This window comes from Artemia franciscana, chromosome 2, assembly GCF_032884065.1.
Source record: "Artemia franciscana chromosome 2, ASM3288406v1, whole genome shotgun sequence".
In the NCBI taxonomy this organism is placed as follows: domain Eukaryota; kingdom Metazoa; phylum Arthropoda; class Branchiopoda; order Anostraca; family Artemiidae; genus Artemia; species Artemia franciscana.
In genome coordinates this window covers 64,335,867-64,361,948 of record NC_088864.1, presented here as the reverse complement: position 1 = coordinate 64,361,948, position 26,082 = coordinate 64,335,867, and the positions used below count along the sequence as shown (strand labels likewise).

At 34.3% G+C, this 26,082-nt stretch overlaps 1 protein-coding gene across 1 annotated transcript in view; it reads right to left on the bottom strand.

The window, feature by feature from the left end:
* LOC136043946 (uncharacterized) overlaps positions 1 to 4,278 on the bottom strand; it is a 30,417-nt gene extending 26,139 nt beyond the window's left edge. The window contains exons 1-2 of the mRNA XM_065729022.1: positions 4,175 to 4,278; positions 1,881 to 2,163 (exon numbers count right to left, since the gene is read on the bottom strand). Of these exons, the coding sequence (XP_065585094.1) occupies positions 1,881 to 2,144 (264 nt within the window). The 5' untranslated portion in view covers positions 2,145 to 2,163; positions 4,175 to 4,278. The remainder of the gene's footprint in view (positions 1 to 1,880; positions 2,164 to 4,174) is intronic.
* Positions 4,279 to 26,082: the final 21,804 nt, after the last annotated feature.

Here is a 26,082-nt window from a genome sequence, read left to right as displayed (position 1 = left end):
AGTTAAAAAAATCAGGCAATGTATGTGATTTCATTAAATGACAAAGAAGGATAATGGGTGCTAATGTATATGATTTCTCTTTATAATTTCTTATACTGAAACATAAATTGTGTAAAACGAAAGAGCTAACACGCATCTGCCCGGGGAGTAATTTTTAACTTCAGTTCTCAATCAACTTTATCTGTTGCAACTTCAAGCTCTTCCGAACCGCATCTAAGACTTTTATAGTTCACGGTGAAATTTAATAGACATTGCTACATCAAATTTGCAGTGTCACTACAAATGACAATCATATTTAACAAAACATATTTATGCCCAATTGTGATATTTATGCCCAAAGTGAAAGTTTTGTTTTCATTGTTGCATTATGAATTACAAAAGAACAGCATCGTTGTCTAAAACTAATGACACCTACGATTAATTTCATTTCATTAAAAACGATGAGTTGAAGTTGAGATGATAAGAATTCGGGCCAAATTTGACTTGAGCATAACTAGAGAGTTTTCCTTTATGTTAAATGAGTTTTGGTGAACTTGGGCCCTACTTTCATAAAAAAATTATATTAAGGCAGTTCGGGTCAAATCGTTTTCATTAGTTTACAGTTTACACCGAGTACAGTTTACTTGCATAGATTCATACGGGACATAACACTCATTATTTTGGTGAATTTACGCATAGAAGACAGGAAACTGCTAGAGTTTCAAACGTCATAAAACCATATGACATAAATGTCATAAAGAGTTTCAAATGTCATAAAGCTCTACTCTGTAGAGGGATTTTTTTTTATGGTAGGGAAAATATAAGAAATATGGAAATAATTAGATATTAGAAAACTCTTTGTTCAAAACAAGTGGTCGTAATGCAAGTTCACAGAATTGCCTGTGCTCTTAAGGTCATATCTTCATGTAAATAAGGTCAACTGAAGAAAAAAAAATTCTCGTGGAAAAGTGTCTATTCGAAAGTAGGGTCCTTGTGAGGCTACCATATAACTATTAATTAAGCTTTAGCTTAATTTATGGAAACCAAAGGAAATGGAATCAAATATTTATTTTCAGATATGTAAATATTAGGACTTTTCTTAAATATTTGAACTAATTTTAATAAATATTCATTTCTATGATTTGTCTTTTATTTTTTTATGTTCAATTCATGTGTTAGCTTGATACGCTTAAGTTATTATTTCTATGTCTAATGTTGAATTTTTTATGTTTAATTTAGCTTTTATTGACTCGTTCAATCATTAACTCTTTATTTTAATATTTAATCTATTAAGCCTTTAATTTTGTTTAATGCTGTTAACTCTTTGATTTACACGTTCAACTTCAATCGTTTATTATTGATATTTAATTAGACCTACGGGGAGGCAAGCTAAAAAAGCTAGACCTAGACGACTGTAAAATAAATTTACTGTCCAACGTCACTATACTGATATAAATAATTTAAAATTTTACAATTTATTTTAATCTGTAATTAAGGATGGTTAAATAAACCAAAGACCAAGACCAAACCATAATCGTAAACGATTAAAACCATAAATCGATTAATATGCTATAGTAACAAATAACAGAGTAATATAGTTCAATATACTCATAAAGCTAAATTAAACTTCGGGAGTAAAATAATGTCTTGGAAACAAGGAAATAAGCCTTAGGATCGCAACTAAGGGCATATCCAGGATTTTTGTTTGGGGAGGGGGGGGGGGGTGATAATACAATTTTTTTTTAATCGCATCAAACATTTCTTTATATCTAGTTTTGTTACGTTACACGAGTCTGCAAAAGATTTAGGTCCGTAATCCAATTGATACAGCCTTGAGCACAACATAAATTCAAACGCTAAAATGCTATTAAGATTTGGAAATTTTAATTATTAATAAATACCTTAGTTATTTCTTTTTTTACATCCTTTGTTTCATCCGCTGCATTTGTTTCCTCTTTAATAACTGGAGTTATTTCATTTTTTGAGTCATCAACTTCGACCATGTTCTTGATAACTTTTACTGCTTCCTTTTTCAATTCTGTTTTTACATCTTCTACCTTTTTAGTCGCGTCAGCAACTTTTTTGGTAACCTCTGGCTCGTCCTTAGCAGGGCGACAAGTTGCTAAAGCGATCAATAAGCAAAATGCCAACGTCTTTATCATCATATTTGTTGTATTCTTTTGCCTGCAAAAGCAGAAGAAAAGTAATTATTTTATTGGAACTAATTACTTGCCCCCTCCCCTCTGTCTCACTCTCTTTCATTTATCGAACCTAAATATATTTGACGCTTTTTTATTTCAATAAAGATAATTGAATAGCTCAAAGATCATTTTCTGATCGTCAATGTCGGCTGACCGTCTCAAAGACAAAGGTTCCATTATAAAGTTCTCGGAGGGGATTAGTTATCATTGAAAGCTATTGGGTGTTTGTGCTTTGATTAATAAATTCAAATGAAAAGATAGTTATATTGTGTCAGCAGGGTATTCAATTAAAGTGGGTAGTAGCACAAGGAACTCAAAAGCTGCAGAGTTGAAATGTCAAATGACATTTCTTTCGAGCTGATTTTGACGTTTTCTTAGCGTGCATGGTAGAACATATTTAGGGACTGCCCTTTCCTGAACTTTTAAAAAAGTAAACTCTTGTCTGTATAATCAAGAAACAATTCTTACTTTCTTGCGTAATTTTTATTTAAACGCTCTATTTTTGGAACTATTCCAAGAAGTTTGTTCTCACAGCGAGGGCTTTGGAGGAGGGGGAGCCTTCTCTTCCCCTAAGCCCTATTCCAGGTATTCTAAGGAGAAGTTACCGCTTCTCTCATCACTTTCATTTTGACGCTATATTTGAAATTTTACAAACCAGAAAATGTTTCGGAGATTATAGTCACTTCTGAATATAGTCAACTCCCTAAACAACTTTCTAGGCAGAAGGTTTGAAATGCCAAAGCTTATTTTTCACAAATAACCCTTCTCCCAATATTCCAAAATCATTGGATGGATTGGCAGCCTTTTGTAAAAATAACCATCCCTGACTATTTTTCTTCTAGAAAATGTAGCATTTCTTACTTCAAATATGCAATCTCATAAATTCTTACTTAGGGTTCTCGGACATGCGGAATTGGGTAGTTTAATTTTTATTCAGGCTGCCCCCTCCCCTTATTGTTAGTTTCCCCCTTTCTTAATATACAAATTAATATACAAATAATGTATTTGTATATTAATATATTAATATACAAATATACAAATTCTCCTGTACTAATAAGTTAAGATTTATTAACCGCAAAAGGGAAACTTGGTAAAAAAAAAAAGGAAAGAAATGCATTATTTGACAGAGGCACATTACCATTTTACAAAGGCAATGAAGCTTGTCCTCAAATTCTCAGAAAGGGTAGAAATGGTGCAATAAAATGGGACGTTCGAAGAGGTAGCTGGGGAAAGCAGGACCATGAAGTTTATAGAAAAAAACTTGTTTTGAAGATTAGTCGACAGACTTTACAAAACGCAAGGAACTCCAAAAATCCTGCTTGAATGCCTCTCCTAACAAGGGAAAACTATAACAAAATGAGTGGCACCATTATATTCCCCACTAAAAATTATTTCAAAATATAGGTTGCTATCACAACAAATGTGCCCCTACTCCTTTCTCCCTAATGGGGCAAGATATAGCTTTCAGTTACATGCAAAGCCTGAAAAATCGGGAAGTTAAATAGAAAGAATCCTAAGATTATATTTCATAAGAAATATCTCCATAACATAAAGCAAGAATTTTGTTATTACTACATAGTGCTTTCTTGTTAAGATTTGCGTTTAGCCTTGAGTTTTCCATATCTAACATTATATTTGGAAACTGTGTTGAATATATTTTTTTTCAATTTTTGAAACGGAGATGAATTTGAAACAAAGAAAACATTGATGAAAATTTACTTGTCAATGTACTAACGAAAATCAATTGATTTTTTTCAAATATAGCGATATATATTAACCCTGCAGGTTTAAATTAACCTTGTTCCCTTCCCTTTTTCAGACAGCTAACTCATGGAATTTTGACGGTATACCGCTTTTGCATAGTCCTGCGAAAGCAATTCTGAGTAGATTCAGTTGAATCGCTAAGTTATTTCAAAAGAAAATGATACCAGACAAAAAATCATATTCCGTCAGGAAAGAAAAAAAAAGTCCCGTTCAAGACAGTGAACACTAACCGTAAAAAGGTACCACTCACCGAAATAGCTGTAAAGACGTTAGATGCACTTGACTTACTGAAGACGATTAAAATTACCAACTTACGGGTAGGTAAATAGCTAAAGTTGAATCACAAGTTTCACTGGAACACTACCTTAGGCTTTTCATAACACAAAAACCGCTATAAAGCCATAGTAAGGGACTACTTGCTCTTGGTTATTCCCAGCCTTCATGTTTTACCGGAGCGCTAATTAGGGAGGAGGGTAGGGGCGACCAATAGCTCCCCTAGATTTTACTATATCTTTTTTCTTATTTTCATTCAAAAGTCAATCTGAAAGCCAAAATTCACCCCCCCTCCCTCCCACCACCCTTTGATTTTGAAAAAAAAACTTTTTATTTCTTCCTGTAAAATTAACGAAAAATCTACCCTCTTAAATTTTCGCGAAATAGTACCTCTGTTATCTTATTAATGTTAATTTTCAGTTCAAAAAGATTTCCTTATTCATTTTGCTCTGTTGATTTCTACAATATGTTTTGTATAGTAATATTAGGAAAAATTCTAATAGTGTAATTTAGGTCCACTTTTTAACTAGACACCTTGCTAACAAAATTTTTTCTGCATGAAATTCAAAAAGTTCTATTTGTTTGCCTTTTAAAGGTGTTAATTTATGTACTAGTCCTCCCCTAGTACCAGAGACATGCCCCAGACCAAATCCTAAGTTCGCCGATGAAGGGTGACAGATAACCAAAGATTGGCCTTGTCAGCCAACCATCAAGGACCAAACGAAAAGCTGATCGTCACTGAATGGGGTTGGGGGAGGTCGTAAGGAAAGATTTAAGGGAAATTGAAACTTCCTGGGAGGTTGTGTAGAAGGAGACTTTGCGTTGATTGGTATGGAGAAGGAGTATGCGTAGCTGTTTCGACCTTGGACGGCTTGACCTTGCAGGGAACTGTTCGTAATAGCTGTTGTAGTAATGAAGTAATAATATTCTGAAACTGTAACTAGGTTGGGAGGAGAGTAGGATAGAAGGGGAGTAACAAATTGTCCTTTTTATTCCTATTTACGTCGGTTTAAGGAAGTTTTAGTGTGTTTTTTTTTTTTTTTAGTGTTTTTTGCTTCTGAAATTTGTGCTATTTTAGTTTGAGAAACAAAAGATATTAAAAATGACAATTTATGTTACAAAAACGTTTTTACTTTTTGATAAAGATTGCGTTTACTATGATGCTTTTATTTTTGTTTTGTATTTTAGAGACATAAATTACACATAATAATGGAAACATAAATAACCTTATATGTTGGAGTGAGGTTTTATAAATTGTACTTTGTTTTATATGAAATTTAAAGTAAAACCTTAACCCCAACCATTTGCTAAATTTTTGTATCCTAAATGAGCTAGTACCTACAAGTTTGAACCCAAAACTTGTAACAAAATAAAAGGTCTTTTGCTTTTTTGTATTTTATATCTATGCATATTTTTTGTAAGGAACTGCTACAAATCAGAGCACATAACACAAATAGGCAAAGGAAGCATAAAATAACCCTAAAAGAAAACGTACGAATGTCTAATAGCTTTTATAATCATCTTCTCTGGACGGAAAGGGGGGAAGTGTAAATGGCACAAGTAAAACTGTCTTCGAATCTCACTGCTTGTTCAAAAAATATTAAAAAGAAGTGAAATTGAGTCACTGACAGTGCAGAAACAGATTAAATTAAAGTCTACAAGGTAGAAATAATAAATCACTTTGAGTCGCTGATGTGTTATATTTTAATATTAGAAAAAAAACTTAAAAAAACAAATTTTTTTAACCGAAAATATGGAGCAATTTTAAAACTTGAAATTTTTAAACTTGAAAAACATAAAAACAGGACAGAAATTACACGTATATAAGGCAGACTTGCCCTTCTCAATACCACCCTCTTCACACTAAAGTTAATTAGTATTTCGAAAAAAGCTTCTTATTCTAATTAAACAGCTCTTGTGTCTCAAGGGCCCTTCTTTAGAATCAAAACTTAAAAAGTCAAACTTTATAGTGAAGAACGAGGTACCAAGAAGGGGGGAGACACCCCACATATACGGAATAATTTCTGTTCGTTTTAAGTTTTAATGTTGCCCCTTACTTTCAATTGAGAGAATTTGTGTATTTTAATTTAATTTCTGATCTTCTGATTTTTTAAAGAGAATGCCTGGAAATCCGTACCCGAGAGAAATTTTTCCGGAGCCCCCCCCCCACCAATGGAAAATTTCTATCGCAGAAAAGCTCCCATTCGGAGAATTTCCTTAGTGGAATATTCCCCCTTCCAACCGAGAAATCCCCCAGATAACAAATACTATATGTAAACAATCAGTAAATTCAATAACTTATAGACTTTTCCCCAAGGTCTGTGTGGGTTGTGCCATCCTCAAACCAAAACGAGGTGGACTAGTTACCCTTCAATATTTTCGATCATTCCGTATCCGACATCTAAGCAAGAAACTTAAAAATAAGTTCGGCAAGCTAGTCCACTGTATTCTTGCCCGTATGTACAACACTTTTGCCATACCTCACATCCTCGCTGTGATTCCATTTTGGGATTAAATAAAAAAAAAAAAAAGTTTTTTTAACTGAAAGTAAGGAGCGACATTGAAACTTAAAACGAACAGAAATTACTTCGTATATGAAAGGGGCTGCTTCCTCATCAACGTCCCGCTCTTTTACTGTTTTAAAAAGTATAGTTGAGAGAAAGAGTCAAACTTTAGCGTAAAGAGGGGGACGTTGATGAGGAAGCAGCCCCTTTCATATACGAAGTACTTTCTGTTCGTTTTAAGTTTTAATGTTGCTCCTTACTTTCAGTTAAAATAACTTGTTTTTTTATTTAATTTCTGAACGTTTTTGAATCAATACATGTTTTGATTTTGGCTCTCCGCAGAGGAATAATTAAAACGAAATTTGCATTTTTTTTGGGGGGGGGGCTAAATGGCTTTCTCATAGTTTTGATCTAATGATTTTGAGAAAAACAGGAGTGGGGGAGGAATCCTAGTTGCCCTTCGATTTTTGGTTACTTAAAAAGGCAGCAACTTTTAAAGTTTTACGAATGTTTTTATTAGTAAAAGATAAACGTAACTTATAAACTAGCTTACGTAGCGAACTTTTGTATTCTCGTATTTTTATTCCATATATGAGGGGGTTCACCCCCTCGTCAGTACCTTGCTCTTTACACTAAAGCTTAAATTTTGTCCCAATTTATTAAGAATGACCCCTGAATCACAAAAGCCGTAGAATAAATAGTTAAAATTACTAAAAATACTTTAGCGTAAAGAGCGAAGTATTAGGAGGAGGTGAGCCCCTCATATGCGTAACAATTTCGTTCGTTTTAAGTTTTAATGCTGCTCCTTACTTCCAGTTGAAAAAAACTTTTTCATATTTATTTTTTCATTGTTTTTTTTAATAATGGTAGAAAATCCTGCGCTCTCTTCATGGAAATTTTCTTCCCCCATGACAAATTCCTCGATGGAAAGTTGTCCCAGCATATCCTCCCCATCTCAACCCCTCCCCCAAACCAAAAAATTGCCCTGAAAACTTCTGTACACTTCCCAATAACCATTACTAAATGTAAACACTGGTCAAGGTTTGTAACTTGTAGCCCCTCCCATGGGGACTGTGGGGGAGTAAGAGGTCCCCAAAGACCTAGTTATAATGTTTTTCGACTAGCCTGACTAAAATGGCTAACAGAATTTTGATCCGTTGACTTTAAGAAAATAATTAGCGTGGGAGGGGGGCTAGGTGCCCTCCAATTTTTTCGGTTACTTAAGAAGGGCACTAGAACTTTTCATTTCCGTTAGAATGAGCCCTCTCGCAACATTCTTGGACCACTGGGTTGATACTATCACCCCTGGGGAAAAAAACAAAAACAAAAAAAAAACAAATAAACACGCATCCGTGATCTGCCTTCTGGCAAAAAATACAAAATTCCACATTTTTGTAGATAGGAGCTTGAAACTTCAACAATAGGGTTCTCTGATACGCTGAACCTGATTTTGTGATTTTCGTTAAGATTCGATGAATTTTAAGGGGGGTTTCTTCCCATTTTCTAAAATAAGGCAAATTTTCTCAGGCTCGTAACTTTTGATGGGTAAGACTAAACTTGATGAAACTTGTATATTAAAATCAGCATTAAAATACGATTCTTTTGATGTAGCTATTGGTATCGAAATTCAATTTTTTAGAGTTTTGGTTACTATTGAGCCGGGTCACTCCTTACTACAGTTCGTTACCACGAACTGTTTGATATGTTTACGACTACTGATAAAAAAAATTTACTAGTCTGTATTTTTTAGTTTTGGGAAGTTGTATTTTTTTCGTTCACTTATTAGCAATTGAGGAGAGTCGGGTTTGCTTTTTGTGTAAGATGTACAAGTCGAAAAGCCTCCATCCTGCTATGTACCAGTAGAAAATTTGTTTATTATTATCTGTATGTTATTTGTATTATCTTGTATGTTATATTATTCGAAAATTTGTGTTTTCCATTTTCGCTTTTTTTTCCTTTCTTTTTTGTTCACTCTTTTTCACTCCATCTATGAAGCTGTGTGTGTTCTTTCGGGTAATAAGGGTATTAATTGATTGAATACCATATTGATCGGAAGGGAAGATGGTATAAAAGGCTCAAAGTTGACGCTAAAAAGAAAAAATTTGTGATGATATCGACTGGCTGTCGACTTTTTAATGCTAGCTTAAAAGAGACTATACTATAGAGCCATGTTCCCTGGGGCAATCAAACTTTCTCATCTGTAAATGAGGAGAGGGTAAAATTGAATTGAAAAAATATGGCTTATCGCTCAAACTCAGCTCAGATCTTCAAACTGCTTATTGTCTCTGATTTTAGCGTTTGTAGGTCACAATTATTTTGACATTGTCATTTATTTTTCAAGACGATAAAGTACACATCTCAGAACAAAGTATCCCATAGCAAAATTTTGTGATAGTATCGACCGGCTTTCGACTTTTCAATGCTAGCTTAAAAGCGGCAATACTATAGAGCCATCTTCCCTGGGGCAATTAAACCTAAACATCTCTAAATGAGGAGAGGTCAAAATTGAATTGAAAAAAAAATATAGCAGCTTATCGCTCAAACTCAGCTCACATCGTCAAGCTGCTTATTGTCTCTGATTTTAGCGTTCGAAAATCACAGTTATTTTGACATTTTGATTTATTTTGAAAGACTATAAAGTACTACATCTCAGAACAAATTATCCCTTTCGCGCAACTTCATATCAAACACCGTGAACTAATTAGGTTTCTCACTTGTTATTTGTTCATTATTGTGTCTTTTTAGGCCGTTTATTTTTCTCTCTCTCTTATTACATGTTAATTGCCAAAAATAATTAAAAAAGTATATATGTAAGTTTATGAAACATTAGAATTGTCATGAAGAGAATAATTAATTAGTTGAAAACTGTCCAGAAAAAGCCAAAAAACTCAAAATGTGTTCTTACCCCATCCACTGTGCGAGGAGTGAACATCTTTCAAAAATCATGTACACCAACTGACTCATGTCATGCTTTGTGAAATTAAATAAAAAAAAACAAGTTTTTTTAAATGAAAGTAAGGAGCGACATTAAAACTTAAAACGAACAGAAATTACTCGGTATATGAAAGGGGCTTTTCCTCCTCGACACCCCGCTCCTTACGCTAAGTTTTTTATTGTTTTAAAAAGTAGAGTTGCGAGAAAGAATCAAACTTTAGCGCAAGATGCGGGGTGTCGAGGAGGAAAAGCCCCTTTCATATACGGAGTAATTTCTGTTCGTTTTAAGTTTTAATGTCGCTCCTTACTTTCATTTAAAAAAACTTGTTTTTTTTTATTTAATTTCTGAAAGTTTTTGAATTAATGCATGTCTGATTTTGGCTCTCCGTACATAAATTACTAAAATGAAATTTGCATATTAATTCTTTTTTTGGCTAAATGGCTTTCTCTTAGTTTTGATCAGACGATTTTGAGAAATAAGGGGTGGGGTAGGAGGTCTAGTTGCCCTCCAATTTTTCGGTTACTCAAAAAGGCAACTAGATCTTTTAATTTTTAACGAACGTTTTTATTAGTAAAAAAAAACGTAACTTAAGAATTAACTTACGTAACAAACGTACATAACTTACGTAACTTACGTTACGTTTTATCCCAATTCATTAAGAATGACCCCTGAATCAGAAAGGCCGTAGAATAAATAGTTGAAATTATTTAAAATTTTTTTAGCATAAAGAGCGAAGTATTTATCTCCTCCTAAATACCTCGCTCTTTATGCTAAAGTATTTTTAGAACCCTTCATATGCGTAATAATCTCTGTTCGTTTTAAGTTTTAATGCTTCTCCTTACTTTCAATTGAAAAAACTTTTTCATGTTTATATTTTCATTTGTTTTTTTTTTTATAGTAATGCTAGAAAGTCCTGCGCCCTTTTCATTGAATTTCTCTTCCCCCATGAAATACTCCTCCAAGGAAAGATCCTCCCATATAGCCCCCTCCCCTGAACCCCACACCCAAACCAAAAAAATCCCCCTGATAACGTCGGTACACTTCCCAGTAACCATTACTGTATGTAAACATTGGTCAAAGTTTGTAACTTGCAGCCCCTCCCCCAGGGACTGTGGGGGGAAAGTCATCCCCAAAGACATAGTTATTATGGTTTTTGACTATGCGGAACAAAATGGCTATCTCAAAATTTTGATCCGTTGACTTTGGGAAAAAAATGAGCGTGGGAGGGGGCCTAGGTGCCCTCCAATTTTTTGGTCACTTAAAAAGGGCACTAGAACTTTTCATTTCCGTTAGAATGAGCCCTCTTGCAACACTCTAGGACCACTTTGTTGATACGATGACCCCTGGGGAAAAAAAACAAAAAAAAACAAATAAACAAATAAACACGCACCCGTGATTTGTCTTCTGGCAAAAAATACGAAATTCCACATTTTTGTAGATTGGACCTTGGAATTTTTTCTATAGGGTTCTCTTATACGCTGAATGCGATGGTGTAATTTTCGTTAAGATCCTATGACTTTTAGGGGGTGTTACCCCCTATTTTCCAAAATAAGGCAAATTTTCTCAGGCTCGTAACTTTTGATGACAAAGACTAAATTTGATGAAATTTATATATTTAAAATCAGCATAAAAATCCGATTCTTTTGATATATCTTTTAGTATCGAAATTCCGTTTTTTAGAGTTTCGTTTACTATTGAGCCGGGTCGCTCCTTACTACAGTTCGTTACCACGAACTGTTTGATTGTATGGCACCTGGTGGGTAATGTACCAATAATGGTGCAAAGAGGCATGGTGTGACAAAACAAGTGTTACTCCAGGGTGCACACCAAACGGTATAAACCGGGTAGCCGCTTACAATTTCAATGAGGATGTAGGCTACTCTTGCATGACTTCTCAATACCAAGAAGAAAATACATACAAAGGGAATAAAATGTCCATGGCCTAACCGAGGGTGGGCCAGGTCTGTCTTTTGTGAATTGTTTCAAATAAATAGTTCTAAGTTCTGAACTCTAATGACAAGAAATTATTGATTGTATAGACAAATATAACCAAGTCGCCACACACAGTTTGACCATCTATGTAGCTATGACATGACTTAAAAGCTATTTACCAAAAAAAAAAGTTTTTTTCAGGCAGAAATAAAGATCGATATTGAAGTTTAAAACAAAAAAAAGTAATGTAAAATATAGAAAAATAAAACTAACATGAATAACTATGAATATATAATAAAACCTAAACCAAATATAAATTAAAATGAATTGTAATCAAGCTAAGTACGGAAAAAACAAGGAATTACCACTAATGAAGGCGGGGGAGCCACCACAATAAATAGAGTATAAGAATTCGTGGGAGGTACTCCGCTCTTTTGTAGGTCAATACTAGTGACTTGACAATGATGGTATTCTTTGTTTGTGGGGGACACCCATTTTAAAGCACCTAAACTAAGAACTGTCTTATAGAACATTCTTCTTTCCGAGCGTGATTCTTTTTTTTCGGAAAATGTTCAACTGTTACAATTTAAATGCGGCAGTTGTGTATTATCCAGAATACACTCAAGAAGTGAAGTTGGGTTAATCATAATAAAATATACCAAAATATGATAAAAATATAATGCTTTAGCATCAAAATTATGGAAACTACAACAAAGAATTATGGAAAGCAGACAGCCTTGAGCACATTATATTAAGTATCTAATCACCATAGATTAAATATTCAATTAAAATATACCTGCGTTGTGGTTTATTTCACGAAAGAATAAGCTAATTATAACCAAATCCGAGAAAAAAAAAGCAGTTTTACTCAGACCAAACAAAGCAAACTTCTTGAGGGGGTGTTCTGGATAATACACAAATATCTAAAATATATTATGCTCACAAAATAAGTTGTATTAGAGGAAAGTGGACACCTGTTGCGCTGCAGATTTTTTCTGCTGCTTTTTTCTTTTTTACGAGTGTAAGGTTTGCCTAAAATAATTTTATCATCAAAAGGGCTGTTAACTGTTTCTGCAAACGAACTTGTGTATTAATATAAAAAACAAGTTTCTTTCAACTGAAAGTAAGGAACGACATTAAAATTTAAAACGAACAGATTTAAAACGGAAATTATTCCGTATATGAGATGGGCTGTTCCCTCCTCAATGCCCCGCTCTTTACGCTAAAGTTTTTTATTGTTTTAAAAAACAGAGTTGTAAGAAAGAGTCAAACTTTAGCGTACAGAACGGGCGTTGAGGAAGGGACAGCCCCTTCATATGCTGAATAATTTCTATTCGTTTTAAATTTTAATATCGCTCCTTACTTTCAGTTACAAAAAACTTGTTTTTTTTTATTTAATCTATGGACGTTTTTCAATTAATGCAGGTTATGATTTTGGTTGGAAGTAAATTTTAATAATTAAAACGATATTTGGATAGAGGGGGCCTAGTTGTCCTCGAATTTTTTTGGTTACTTAAAAAGGCCACTAGAACTTTTAATTTTATTTACGAACGTTTTTATTGGTGATAAATATACGTAACTTACAAATTAACTTACGTTGCAAACTTCTATATTCGTGTATTTTCGTACGTATATGAGGGGATTCACCCCTTCGTCAGTACCTCACTCTTTATGCTAAAGTTCGAACTTTGTTCCGATTCTTTATGAGTAACCCCTGAATCAAAAAGGCCGTTTAATTGGAATAAATAGCTCTTTTGTAATTGCTAAGAATACTTTAGCGTAAACAGCGAGGTAATGAGGAGGGGACGAGCCCCCCTCTTATACGTACTAATTTCTGCTCGTTTTAAGTTTTAATGTTACTCCTTACTTTCAGATGAAAAACTTGTTTTTTATTTAATTTTTCATTGTTATTTTTTTAATTTCCCTGGAAAATTCAGCATCCCCTTCTTGGAATTTTTTTTCCCGCGTGATAAATTTCTCCATAGAAGGACCTTCAGACGTAACCCCTTCTCCCCAATCCACACCAGAAAAATTCCCCCTTGAAAATGTCTGCATAATTCCCAATAACCAATACTGAATATAAACAATGGGCACAGTTCATAACTTGCAGCCCTTACCCTGGGGACTGTGGGGGAATGAGTCGTCCTCAAAGACATAGTTGTTGGGTTTTTCGACTATGCTGAACTAAATGGATATCTAAAAATTTTGATCCGAAGACTTTGGGAAAAAATGAGCTTGGGAGGGGCCTAGTTTCCCTCCAATTTTCTGATTACTTAAAATGGGCATTAGAACTTTGGTTTCAGTTAAAATGAGCCCTCTTGTGAAATTCTAGAACCACTGGGTAGATACGATCACCCCTGGGGAAAAAATAAATAAATACGAACCCATAATAAATAAAAATACAAATTCCGCATTTTTGCAGATATGAATTTGAAACCTCTACAGTATAGTTCTCTGATACACTGAATCTGATTGTGTGATTTTCATTGAGATTCCATGGCTTTTAAGGGGTGTTTCCCCAGTTTTTTTTTAAATAAGGCAAGTATTCTCAGGCTCGTAACTTTGATGGGTAAGATTAAACTTGATGAAACTTATATATTTAAAATCAGCATAAGAATCTGATTTTTTTATTTATCTATTGGTATCAAAATTCCGCTTTTTAGAGTGTCTGTTTCTATTGAGTCAGGTCGCTCCTTACTTACAGTTCGTTATCACGAACTGTTTGATACTCCACTGAGGTTTACGCTGTGTAAAGCTCGAGAAAAAATCAGCTGCTTCCTTAGTCTCTTTCAGCTTAGAGTGAGACAAGACCAAGACAAGTGACAGAATAGATGGGAAATATATAATTTGGGCTATATATTTACATATAAGATCCGCTATATGTTTGCATATAAGATGCATGCAGATCCGCTATACTTCACCTCCACCCTCACCCCCTTATGTGCAAATATATAGCCCAAATTTGCTTCTGAAGTATTATATTTTCATCATATTTTGTAATATTTCGTCAGAATTGAGTGTCAAAGAAACAGTTTCTAATTAAAAGTAGCACTTGAGTGGCGTATAATACAGAAGTACCTGAAGAGGATACAACTAGCTTTAAAAAAAAAAACAATTGAAGAATAAAGGCATTTTAATACGTTGAAACCCCTAATAAAATCTTGAGAACAAACAGGCTTTTTTCTACTCGCCGACTCATTTCTCTTAATACATTGTAACCCTATTTTTACTACTACAGCCACCCTTCTTTAATTTTGATTGGAAAATTCTTTGTCTTATTTGTTTACTGGTTTCGAAACTTTTTGTTTATACAAGAAGAAGTGGTTTAGTAACTGCATTTTCGAGTTCTGGCTTTCCATTTCACTTCGACCAAACAGGTTCGAGGGGTCCTTCACTTTAAAGAATTGTGTACATCATGTTGTTGCATCCCACAAATGGCCAATGTCTTTCATCTATGCTGCAGAAATGTGGGACATTGAGGGATTGTGCCAAGCATGCCACGATTTTTGGTTATCCTTGACGAAACAGATCACACCCCAAGATGTGCGCCTGGTGGCAGAGTAGTTAACCCCTGTGCCTAGTTACTTTGTGCTATAAATCGCATGACACATAAAGGATCCCCACATAGCATTAAATATTTTAATTCATTGGAATTGCTGAATTCCTGCAGCAGTTAAAACGCAAAAATTCTTCATAAATTCATGTAGAGTTAAATACTGCACACTAAACAGGTAACTTAATAGATAATAAATAAACTAAATAGATAGTGAATTCAGAAACATCTACTAAAGCATAGTCCAAAATGAATATTCCGAAATAAAATAAACAAAATCTAAATGGAACACACAAAAAAGAATAATAATGAAACAACAAATAAATAAACTATCGAACTTCATGTTCAACATGGTATTTAGATACCAGTTTTTGCTCTTGAAGTTGGTAGAACATTAGCATTAAATTACTAAGCTATAAGATATGTAAGTACCTAGAATGACGTAGTAAACATCCTATACCCTCGAAATTTAAGCCGAGTAAATTTAACCATTTAATATTGGCTTAATGCCAGAATTTTTTTTCCACTATAGTATTTAAAATCATTCAATATATGTTAATTTAATTCATTTTATACTTGTTATCTGAACTTAAAAATTCCAGAGTGTTTATTTTTAGCTTATTCAACCTATTTATTTTAGCTCTATCTTAGCTTCTTCAGGTTGGGTACAGTATTTACAATTCTATGAAATTGCCAACCACCTAGGGCATAAATACTCTCTCCTTAGCTAGAGTGCTGTTCTACAACAACAAAAGAGAGAATAATGAGGACTTTTTTTCCCAAGACAGTGAACCAACAAAACCTATTTGAATATTTCGGCCCTATATCTAAGGGCCGTCTTCAGCAAAGAAAAAATAAAAAACAATAAAACACTTACAATAAAAGTTCTCAGTTAAAAATCCATTTTTTTATTTTAAAATAGCCTTGGCATCATTACTTCTTAACGAAAAGTTCAGCCAAGACTGTCTGATAAAAGCTAACATTTTACAAGATAAAAAGGTTCATTCATTTCACTAACTGTATTTATTAAAAACTGGAATGATTTCTTATTGCGATTAAATAAAAAAAAAACAAGTTTTTTTTAACTGAAAGTAAGGAGCAGAAATTACTTCGTATATGAAAGGGGCTGCTTCCTCACCAACATCCCGCTCTTGACGCTAAAGTTTGACTCTTTCTCTCAACTCTTCTTTTTAAAACAGTAAAAACTTTAGCGTAAAGAGCGGGATGTTGGTGAGGAAGCAGCCCCTTTCATATACGAAGTAATTTCTGTTCGTTTTAAGTTTTAATTTTGCTCCTTACTTTCAGTTAAAAAAAACTTGTTTTTTTTTATTTAATTTCTGAACGTTTTTCAATCAATGCATGTTTTGATTTTGGCTCTCCGCAGAGGAATAATTAAAAGAAAATTTGCATATTTATTATTTTTTTTTGCTGAATGACTTTCTCATAATTTTGATTGAATGATTTGAGAAAAAAGAGCGGGGGAGGAAGCCTAGTTGCCCTCCGATTTTTTTGGTTAATTAAGATAAAGGCAACTAGAACTTTTAATTTTTTACGAATCTTTTTTTTAGTAAAAGATATACGTAACTTATAAATTAGCTTACGTAAAGAAGTTTTGTATTCTCATGTTTTTATTACATATATGAGGGGGTTCGCCCCCTCGTCAGTACCTCGCTCTTTACACTAAAGCTTAGATTTTGTCCCAATCAAACAGTTCGTGGTAACGAACTGTAGTAAGGAGCGACCCGGCTCAATACTAAACGAAACTCTAAAAAACGGAATTTCGATGCTAAAAGATATATCAAAAGAATCGAATTTTTATGCTGATTTCAAATATATAAGTTTCATCAAATTTTGTCTTTGTCATCAAAAGTTACGAGCCTGAGAAAATTTGCCTTATTTTGGAAAATAGGGGTAACACCCCCTAAAAGTCATAGGATCTTAACGAAAATTACACCATCGCATTCAGCGTATCAGAGAACCCTATAGAAAAAATTTCAAGGTCCAATCTACAAAAATGTGGAATTTCGTATTTTTTGCCAGAAGACAAATCACGGGTGCGTGTTTATTTGTTTTTTTGTTTGTTTTTTTTCCCCAGGGGTCATCGTATCGAGCAAGTGGTCCTAGAGTGTTGCAAGAGGGCTCATTCTAACGGAAATGAAAAGTTCTAGTGCCCTTTTTAAGTGACCAAAAAAATTGGAGGGCACCTAGGCCCCCTCCCACGCTCATTTTTTTCCCAAAGTCAACAGATCAAAATTTTGAGATAGCCATTTTGTTTCGCATAGTCGAAAACCATAATAACTATGTCTTTGGGGATGACATACCCCCCACAGTCCCTGGGGGAGGGGCTGCAAGTTACAAACTTTGACCAATGTTTACATACAGTAATGGTTACTGGGAAGTGTACCGACGTTATCAGGGGGATTTTTTTGGTTTGGGTGTGGGGTTCAGGGGAGGGGGCTATATGGGAGGATCTTTCCTTGGAGAAATATTTCATGGGGGAAGAGAAATTCAATGAAAAGGGCGCAGGACTTTCTAGCATTACTATAAAAAAAAACAATGAAAATATAAACATGAAAAAGTTTTTTCAATCGAAAGTAAGGAGAAGCATTAAAACTTAAAAAGGAACAGAGATTATTACGCATATGAGGGGTTCTAAAAATACTTTAGCATAAAGAGCGAGGTATTTAGGAGGAGATAAACACTTTACTCTTTATGCTAAAATTTTTTTTAATAATTTCAACTATTTATTCTACGGCCTTTCTGATTCAGGGGTCATTCTTAAAGAATTGAGATAAAACAAGATTTAGTGTGAAGAGCGAGGTATTAACGAGGGGACCAGCCCCCTCATATATATAATCAAAAATATAAGAATATAAAAGTTTGTTACGTAAGTTAATTCTTAAGTTACGTATTTTTTTTTACTAATAAAAACGTTCGTTAAGAATAAAAGATCTAGGTACCTTTTTAAGTAACCGAAAAATTGGAGGGCAACAAGACCTCCTTCCCCACCCCTTATTTCTCAAAATCGTCTGATCAAAATTAAGAGAAAGCCATTTAGCCAAAAAAAGAATTAATATGCAAATTTCATTTTAATAATTTATGTACGGAGAGCCAAAATCAGACACGCATTAATTAAAAAACTTTCAGAAATTAAATAAAAAAAAACAAGTTTTTTTAAATGAAAGTAAGGAGCGACATTAAAACTTAAAACGAACAGAAATTACTCCGTATATGAAAGGGGCTTTTCCTCCTCGACACCCCACTCCTTGCGCTAAAGTTTGATTCTTTCTCGCAACTCTACTTTTTAAAACAATAAAAAACTTTATCGTAAGGAGCGGGGTGTCGAGGAGGAAAAGCCCCTTTCATATACGGAGTAATTTCTGTTCGTTTTAAGTTTTAATGTCGCTCCTTACTTTCATTTAAAAAAACTTGTTTTTTTTATTTAATTCATTAAGAATGACCCCTGAATCACCAAAGCCGTAAAATAAATAGTTGAAATTACTAAAAATACTTTAGCGTAAAGAGCGGAGTATTAGGAGGAGGTGAGCTCCTCATATGGGCAATAATTTCTATTCGTTTTAAGTTTTAATGCTGCTCTTTACTTCCAGCTGAAAAAAACTTTTTCATATTTCTTTTTTCATTGTTTTTTTTTAATAATGCTAGTAAATTCTGCGCTCCCTTCATGGAAATTTTCTTCTACCATGACAAATTCCTCGATGAAATGCTCCCCCAGCCTATCCCCCTATTCTCAACCCCTCCCCCAACAAAAGAATCCTACTGAAAACGCCTACACACTTCCCAATAACCATTACTATATGTAAGCACTGGTCAAATTTTGTAACTTGTAGCCCCTCCCCCAGGGACTGTGGGGGAGTAAATCATCCCAAAGACATAGTTTTTATGGTTTTCAACTATGCTGAACAAAATGGCTATCTCAAAATTTTGATCTGTTGACTTTAGGAAAAAAATGAGCGTGGGAGGGGGCCTAGATGCCCTCCAATTTTTTTGGTCACTTAAAAAGGGCACTAGAACTTTTCATTTCCGTTAGAGTGAGCCCTCTTGCGACATTCTAGGACCACTTGGTCGATACGATGACCCCTGGGGAAAAAAAAACAACAAATAAACACGCATCCGTGATTTGTCTTCTGGCAAAAAATACAAAATTCCACATTTTTGTAGATAGGAGCTTGAAACTTCTACAGTAGGGTTTTCTTATACGCTGAATCTGAAGGTGTCATTTTTGTTAAGATCCTACGACTTTTAGGGGGTGTTTCCCCCTATTTTCCTAAATAAGGCAAATTTTCTCAGGCTCGTAACTTTTGATGGGTAAGACTAAACTTGATGAAGCGTATATATTTAAGATCAGCATTAAAATGCGATTCTTTTGATGTAGCTATTGATATCAAAATTCAATTTTTTAGAGTTTTGGTTACTATTGAGCCGGATCGCTCCTTACTACAGTTCGTTACCACGAACTGTTTGATATTTGCCTTCTCTGCAGCTAATCTGATAGTTCTTTTGATATTGGGCTTGTTTTTGTTCATTCCTATTTTTGTTTTATTTTGAATTAGTTTATTTTCTATAATTAATTTTGTGTACATAGGGTTGTGTGTGTATTCACCCAAGTCTCTATTTAGGGATGTATTATTATTTAAGTTTCGTTTGATTTCGATTGCCTCACGGACAGTTTGTTTGATTCCTAGGTCATTGCTAATTAGAATTGTTTCGTCAAATAGAACATAATGGTTTGGATTTTCAAAAATATGACTACTTAAAGCTGAATCGAAAGACATGGAGTTATTTTTAGATTTTAACGCTTTTTCAATACTTTCTTTGTGTTGCTGTAATCTTGTTCTTAAATTTTGGTGGGTTCGACCAATGTAATAATTTCCACAACTACATGGTATTTGATACACCCCTCGTAGACGAGTAATTGGGGTTTTATCCTTACCAGAATTGACAAGATTCATTATACTTAAATTGCTTGTGAATACAACACGTAAATTGTTCTTTAAACAAACTTTTTTCAGTTTTGAAGTAATTTTCGGAATATAAGGCAGGTAAATCGTGCTTGTGGGTTTATTAGAATCATTTACTGGTGTGGGATTTAAGGCTTTAGAAGAATGCATCTTTAATCTTTGAGCAATAACAGTATTTATGAGAGAAATTGGGTACCCGTTGCTAAAAAGTATGTCTGTAATAAAATTTAATTCTTTTTTAACATACGGCTCTGAACAAATATTAAGTACTCTATCCACAAGGGATATTACCACACCTCTTTTAACCTGTGGAGGATGGTTAGATTTGAAGTGAAGGTATCTATTATTATGCGTAGGTTTTCTGTAAACCGTAAAATCAAGTTTATTCACACTGCGTATTATCAATACATCTAAAAAATGTATTTTTCCATCTCTTTCGGTCTCTAGAGTGAATTGCAGGTTTCTATCGTAAGTATTTAAATGTTCTAGAAAACCTTTAAGTTCACTTTCGCCATAATTCCAAACTAAAATTATGTCGTCCATGAAACGTCCCCAAAACACATGATTAAGAAAATACGAATCTAGGGCCCAATTTTCAAGATTTTCGACGAAAATATTTGCGAGTAGGCCTGATAGAGGTGCTCCCATAGGAAGGCCCCTTACCTGGTTGTAATATGAATCTCGAAACTGGAAGTGCATGGAATATTTGTTACATAATTTAACCAAATGCATGAGAACATCAATGTCTAGACCTATTGCTGACTCTTCGATTAGATGGTAATTGTTTTCCAGTTTATTTTGTAATAATTGTTCAGATTTTGAAACATCAATACTAGTATACATAGAAACTATGTCAAAGCTGCTTAATATGGAATTTTCAGAAATGTCTATTTGTTTCAATTTTTCTACAAGATCAACTGAATTTTTTATATAAGATTTTTGGGAGTGAAGCAATGGTTTAAATGCAGTGCATAACCATTTTCCAATGTTTGAGGCAGGTGATTTTGTACTAGCTACAATGGGTCTTAGAGGAATGCCTTGTTTGTGCAATTTTGGTAATCCATAAGACTTTGAGCAAAAAACACCACGAGGGAGGAATTTATTGTACAACTGTGGAGTGATTCTGCCATTTTCTTTCAAAGTTTTTAATTCTTTTATTACTTTTTGAGCAAATTGATCAGTCTGGTCATGGGTTGATTTAACATAAGTGGTTGTATTATTTAAATGTGACTGAATTTTACCATCATAATCAGTTTTATTCATAATTACTATGGAGTTGCTTTTATCGGCTTTAGTGATTATTATTGAGGAATCTTTACGGAGTTTATTCAAAACATTTGTGTCATATGATTTTTCCATTGCGTTATTGGGAGAATTAGGAAGTTTTAATGAGGTGTTGTAAAGAGTGTTAATTAAACAGGATCTAACTGTATCCGGGTTTGAAACAAGAGCACTACATTTGTGGAAAGAGGATTCTAAAGATGCTACCAAGTCTGCAACTGGAACTTGTTTCGGTAAAAACGAAAATTTTGGCCCTTGTTCTAGGACTTTTTCTTCAACATAGCTAAGCTTTTTAGATGAAATATTTACAATCGCAGGTCCAGGACTTATCTTAGGATTGTAAACTGGGTTGACCACTTGAGACTCATATTTCAACCTTGTAAACTTATTAGTGAGTCTCTCTTGTGACACACGGAATGTGTTCATTCGTTTTGTGCTTTTTGATCGGATGCAGTCTTACTCTTCTAAAAAATAAGGGTCAATCAGCTCTTTTCTGTTTCTGTTTGCAATTTCTGTCAATAAAGTTTTTGTCTAATATCGGTAATTTTCATGATTTGATAAAATTATACACAAAATTACAAATACGATGCACCCCTGGATATAAATATTTTAGACATTTGCAATATTCTGCCTAAAATGGCTATCTTGAAACTTTAATTTTATACTCGGCGGCGGTGCCCAGGGCACATGGGGTCTCAAACAGTCAGGCTGCTCTTCAATTCAGTTTTCCAGTTCAGTTTCAGCAGTCCAGTTCAGCAAAACAATTCAGTTTTCCAGTTCTTGTTCAAGTCTGCAAGTTTTTACTTAAGTTTATAAAGAGCTTGAGAGAAAAAAACACATAGGAATCCTAGTCTATAGTCAGGGAGCAACTCGCCAAAAATATGACTAGTAGGTGATCACTAAGCAGCAGAAGGACCGGGGGGTGTGTGTTAATTTTTGATATTTGGAAAGACCACATTTTTTGCTCTAAAAAATATGCTTTGCAAAAACTTTCAGCAATAATCACGCAGCCCATGGCAGTCGATATCACTTTTTACGAGTGCCAAACTTTAAAATATATTAGATCAGCATGTAATATTTTTACACCTGAGTCTAAATGATTGATAAAAGGAACAGTGAAAACTACAGAGCTAAAAAAATTAATTATACAGCATAAAAGAAGCATTCAAATATTTCCCATCACAGCCACAAAGTGAATCACACGGAATACCTCCCGTGCATGAGAAATTTTCCGTACACCGCTTGCACAACCAGTACTCAGGGACCACATTAGCTGGGAATGCGTTAAGGCTAGACACAGCTGAGCTAACCTTACCATCCTGGAAAGTCTAGCCGAACATCTAGGGGATGTCCAAAAACTGTGGCTTTGGCCACTTCGCTTCAAAAAAAATGTCCGACTAAGGTAAACGAGCGGTGCATAGCACTTGAATGTAGCATCAGGTGGCGGCAAATATTTGAGCTCCCACTTATAAATATATTCAAAAGTCTTAAGGAGAAGTAACAAGGTGTGGATTGTCAAAAAACACGGCGACAATGACTCTCCTGCAAATATAAAGCAAGTTTTCTTGCACAGACGGATCAAGCCCAGACCTCTCTATCTCTTCCACGATTAAAACAATCCATTCCTGATATATATATATATATATATATATATATATATATATATATATATATATATATATATATATATATATATATATATTCTCGATAGCCTTAGCCAATGCTCTTTTTCCCTTAAAGAACATAAAACCAGCTATATCACAACCCGAAAGTGCATGAAGAAGGTATATGAAATGAAAACTTGATTGCTTGGTAAAATCCTGCAAAGTTGATGCAGAGGCAGTGAATATTCATGGAATCGGACATAAACTTTACGTTTTTCATGGTTTCAGTAATACCTAAGGAATAGCTTATAATGATGAAAAAGTAGGACAACAATGTCTGTGTGATTCGTATAGACATATAATACCGATACCCCTCTTCTTCAGTACATGAGCAACCAAACTCTAGTATCCGCCTTTTTATGGTACAAAGCAGTTCAAAGCCAGTATCAATACTTCCACTTCTGCTTAATATCCCTATTTTCTTCCGGTCTTGAAAGCTTCCGGATAGTCAGACACATTAAGCTGCTTGCAACACGAAAATTAAGTCTTCCAATTCGTCAAATAAAAGTTTAACCTTTTTTATGGATAGAATTTGATACTGGCGAGTCCCAAACATCTAGTTTTAAGTATCTACCTAAAAATGCTGCAAATTTTTAAAGAGATCCTCGTGCTCGTGGCAACCATCTCAGACTTTTCAGTAGATCATATAGCCTTCTCTGTATCAAAATGTACAAATATTCCTGCAAGGGCATGCAGTTCTTTAAAGTCACTGTTAAAAGACACAAGAGTAGAAATGTCCGTCTTGCATAGCTCTCAATCGTTCCTGAGCACTTATTAGCTTCTGAGGATTAAGTCGTATTAAGTCTATCGCGCTAGATCGAGTCCTTTCTCTGTTAATTTCGATGGTAACATGCCACTCATTCAAATTACCTTTTGTTTCCAGATACTCCAAAGAGCTGACATAGTTCCTAACCAAACTACAATATTCCCAGAAATGACATTTTTCTCAAATATAGAATATATTCGGGATATATAAATATATATGGGAGAAGCTCATGAAACAAAATTCTTTAGATGATGAAGCCCTGCGTCGCTAGTAATGTCAATACTCACCAATACCCTTTCGTCAGGTTAAATTTAAACAATGGTGAAATTATTCAAAGCACAAAGAGTCTGGGTTTGCTATTTCTGTTTCACCCATGACCTTCATTTCGATAAAGAAAGCTTCATCTCCGTAACTCAAGTGCTTTGGTTCTAATAGCTCGCACATCCAAACGACTATAAGAAATCTCTTTACCGACTGCATAAGAGTATGAATATTGAGAAAATCTTCATCACTGCATCGAAAAGGATTGAGCCTGGATTCCAAAACACAATTCACGTTAACAACAGATTTGTTCTGTTACAGGAAGAGTGATATTCGTGATAAGTGGTGCAACACTCACTTTGAGGTACAATATATCTTCTATCAATAGCATTGATTTTGTTACTCAGGAACGTTAACAACAGAATTTTACTCAAGAACGTTCTTGAGAATCACTCTTCCTGTTACACTCTTCCTGTAATAAAAGTCTTTTATTACATTATAAATTTTTATTACATATTCTTCCTGTAATAAGAGTGTCTTTGTTACACTCTTCCTGTAACAGAACAAATCTGTTGTTAACGTTGTTAACGTTCTTGAGAATGTTACTCAAGAACGTTAACAACGTTAACAACAGATTTGTTTTGTTACAGGAAGAGTGATATTCGTGATAAGTGGTGCAACACTCACTTTGAGGTACAATATATCTTCTATCAATAGCATCTCGCTGAGTTTAGCTGAGACTTAGGCACACAAAGGAATAGCTAAATTCCACTTCAAAGGTCTAAACTCATTCATGGTAATCCCTGTCATTCCTTTGTCATTGCATCCAAAGTAAAACTGGATTCTATCCTATGATCAGGGGGTATGAATTGAATTTTGCATATCGCCTCTTTGCTTTGAACAGTCCGTTGCAGAAATTCCAATACTTTGGGGGTATCTCCTATTTATAGTTTTCAAGACTTGTGGGTGTTTTAGTATGCTCAGGAAATCTCAAACGTTTCCAACCAGGGGAATGGTTTGACAAGTTTTTACTTAAGATACTGAATGTTCTCATTAATGGGAGTATCCTTTTTTGAGATTTTCAAATTCTGTAGTAAGCTTTCAATTTCTTTGAAAATAGTAAACACGATAAATAAATTGACTCGATGCAGGAATCTTTCAAAGCTTCGCAGTGCAGAACAGATTTAAGGCATGAGCAGCAAGGGCTTTATAATACGTTTTTAGATTTTAAAAAACGTATTTTACGCTTTTCCTCAAGATTTAAGGCATGAGCAGCAAGGGTTTTACAATACAGTTTTCCACTCATCCCTTTTTTGTGGTTTTTTCTAGTGGAATTCCAGTCTCATAAAATTATTTTTTCTAAGCCAGAGCACGCCAATATATAGCAAATCGTACCCGTAAGGCTCATTGAAGTATTGAAGCCACCTGTTCTGAAGTTGACGTCAGAAAAAGCTGCCAAATTCTTTGCTCTCACACTATGTACAATTTTATATACAGCCTGGTCGCATTTGACAACGGTGAAACTCAGTCCTAGTGTCCTAGTTCTATGACAGTTTTCTTAAATGTCTTAATGAGTTCTTCTAATACTACCGGGTTAGAGGGATAGTGGAAAACCACTGGCTGGTACCCAATCTTGATAATAGGAATATCAGCCTTCTTGTTACATACAACTGAGAAAAAAATTTAAACCAAAATATAGTTGAGATTTGGATGAGTCACTTGACACAATTACAAGCTATGTTGGCAACGGTCTACAAAGAAGCAAGATCACACAAAAATCTGAAATGGGAACCTTCTAATCATTTAGCAAACAAATAACATCCCCACATTTTGCTGTCTCCTGCATGTTTCGCTTTAGGTAATTTTTACCACACTTTCCTGTCTGAATAAGATTTGAGGATGACAGGGAAGGGTTTCTATTCCATTTTGAAATTTTTTGGAAATTCTATTTCTGAATTTCTTTTTTTCAGAAGAGTCACGCGTGAAACTT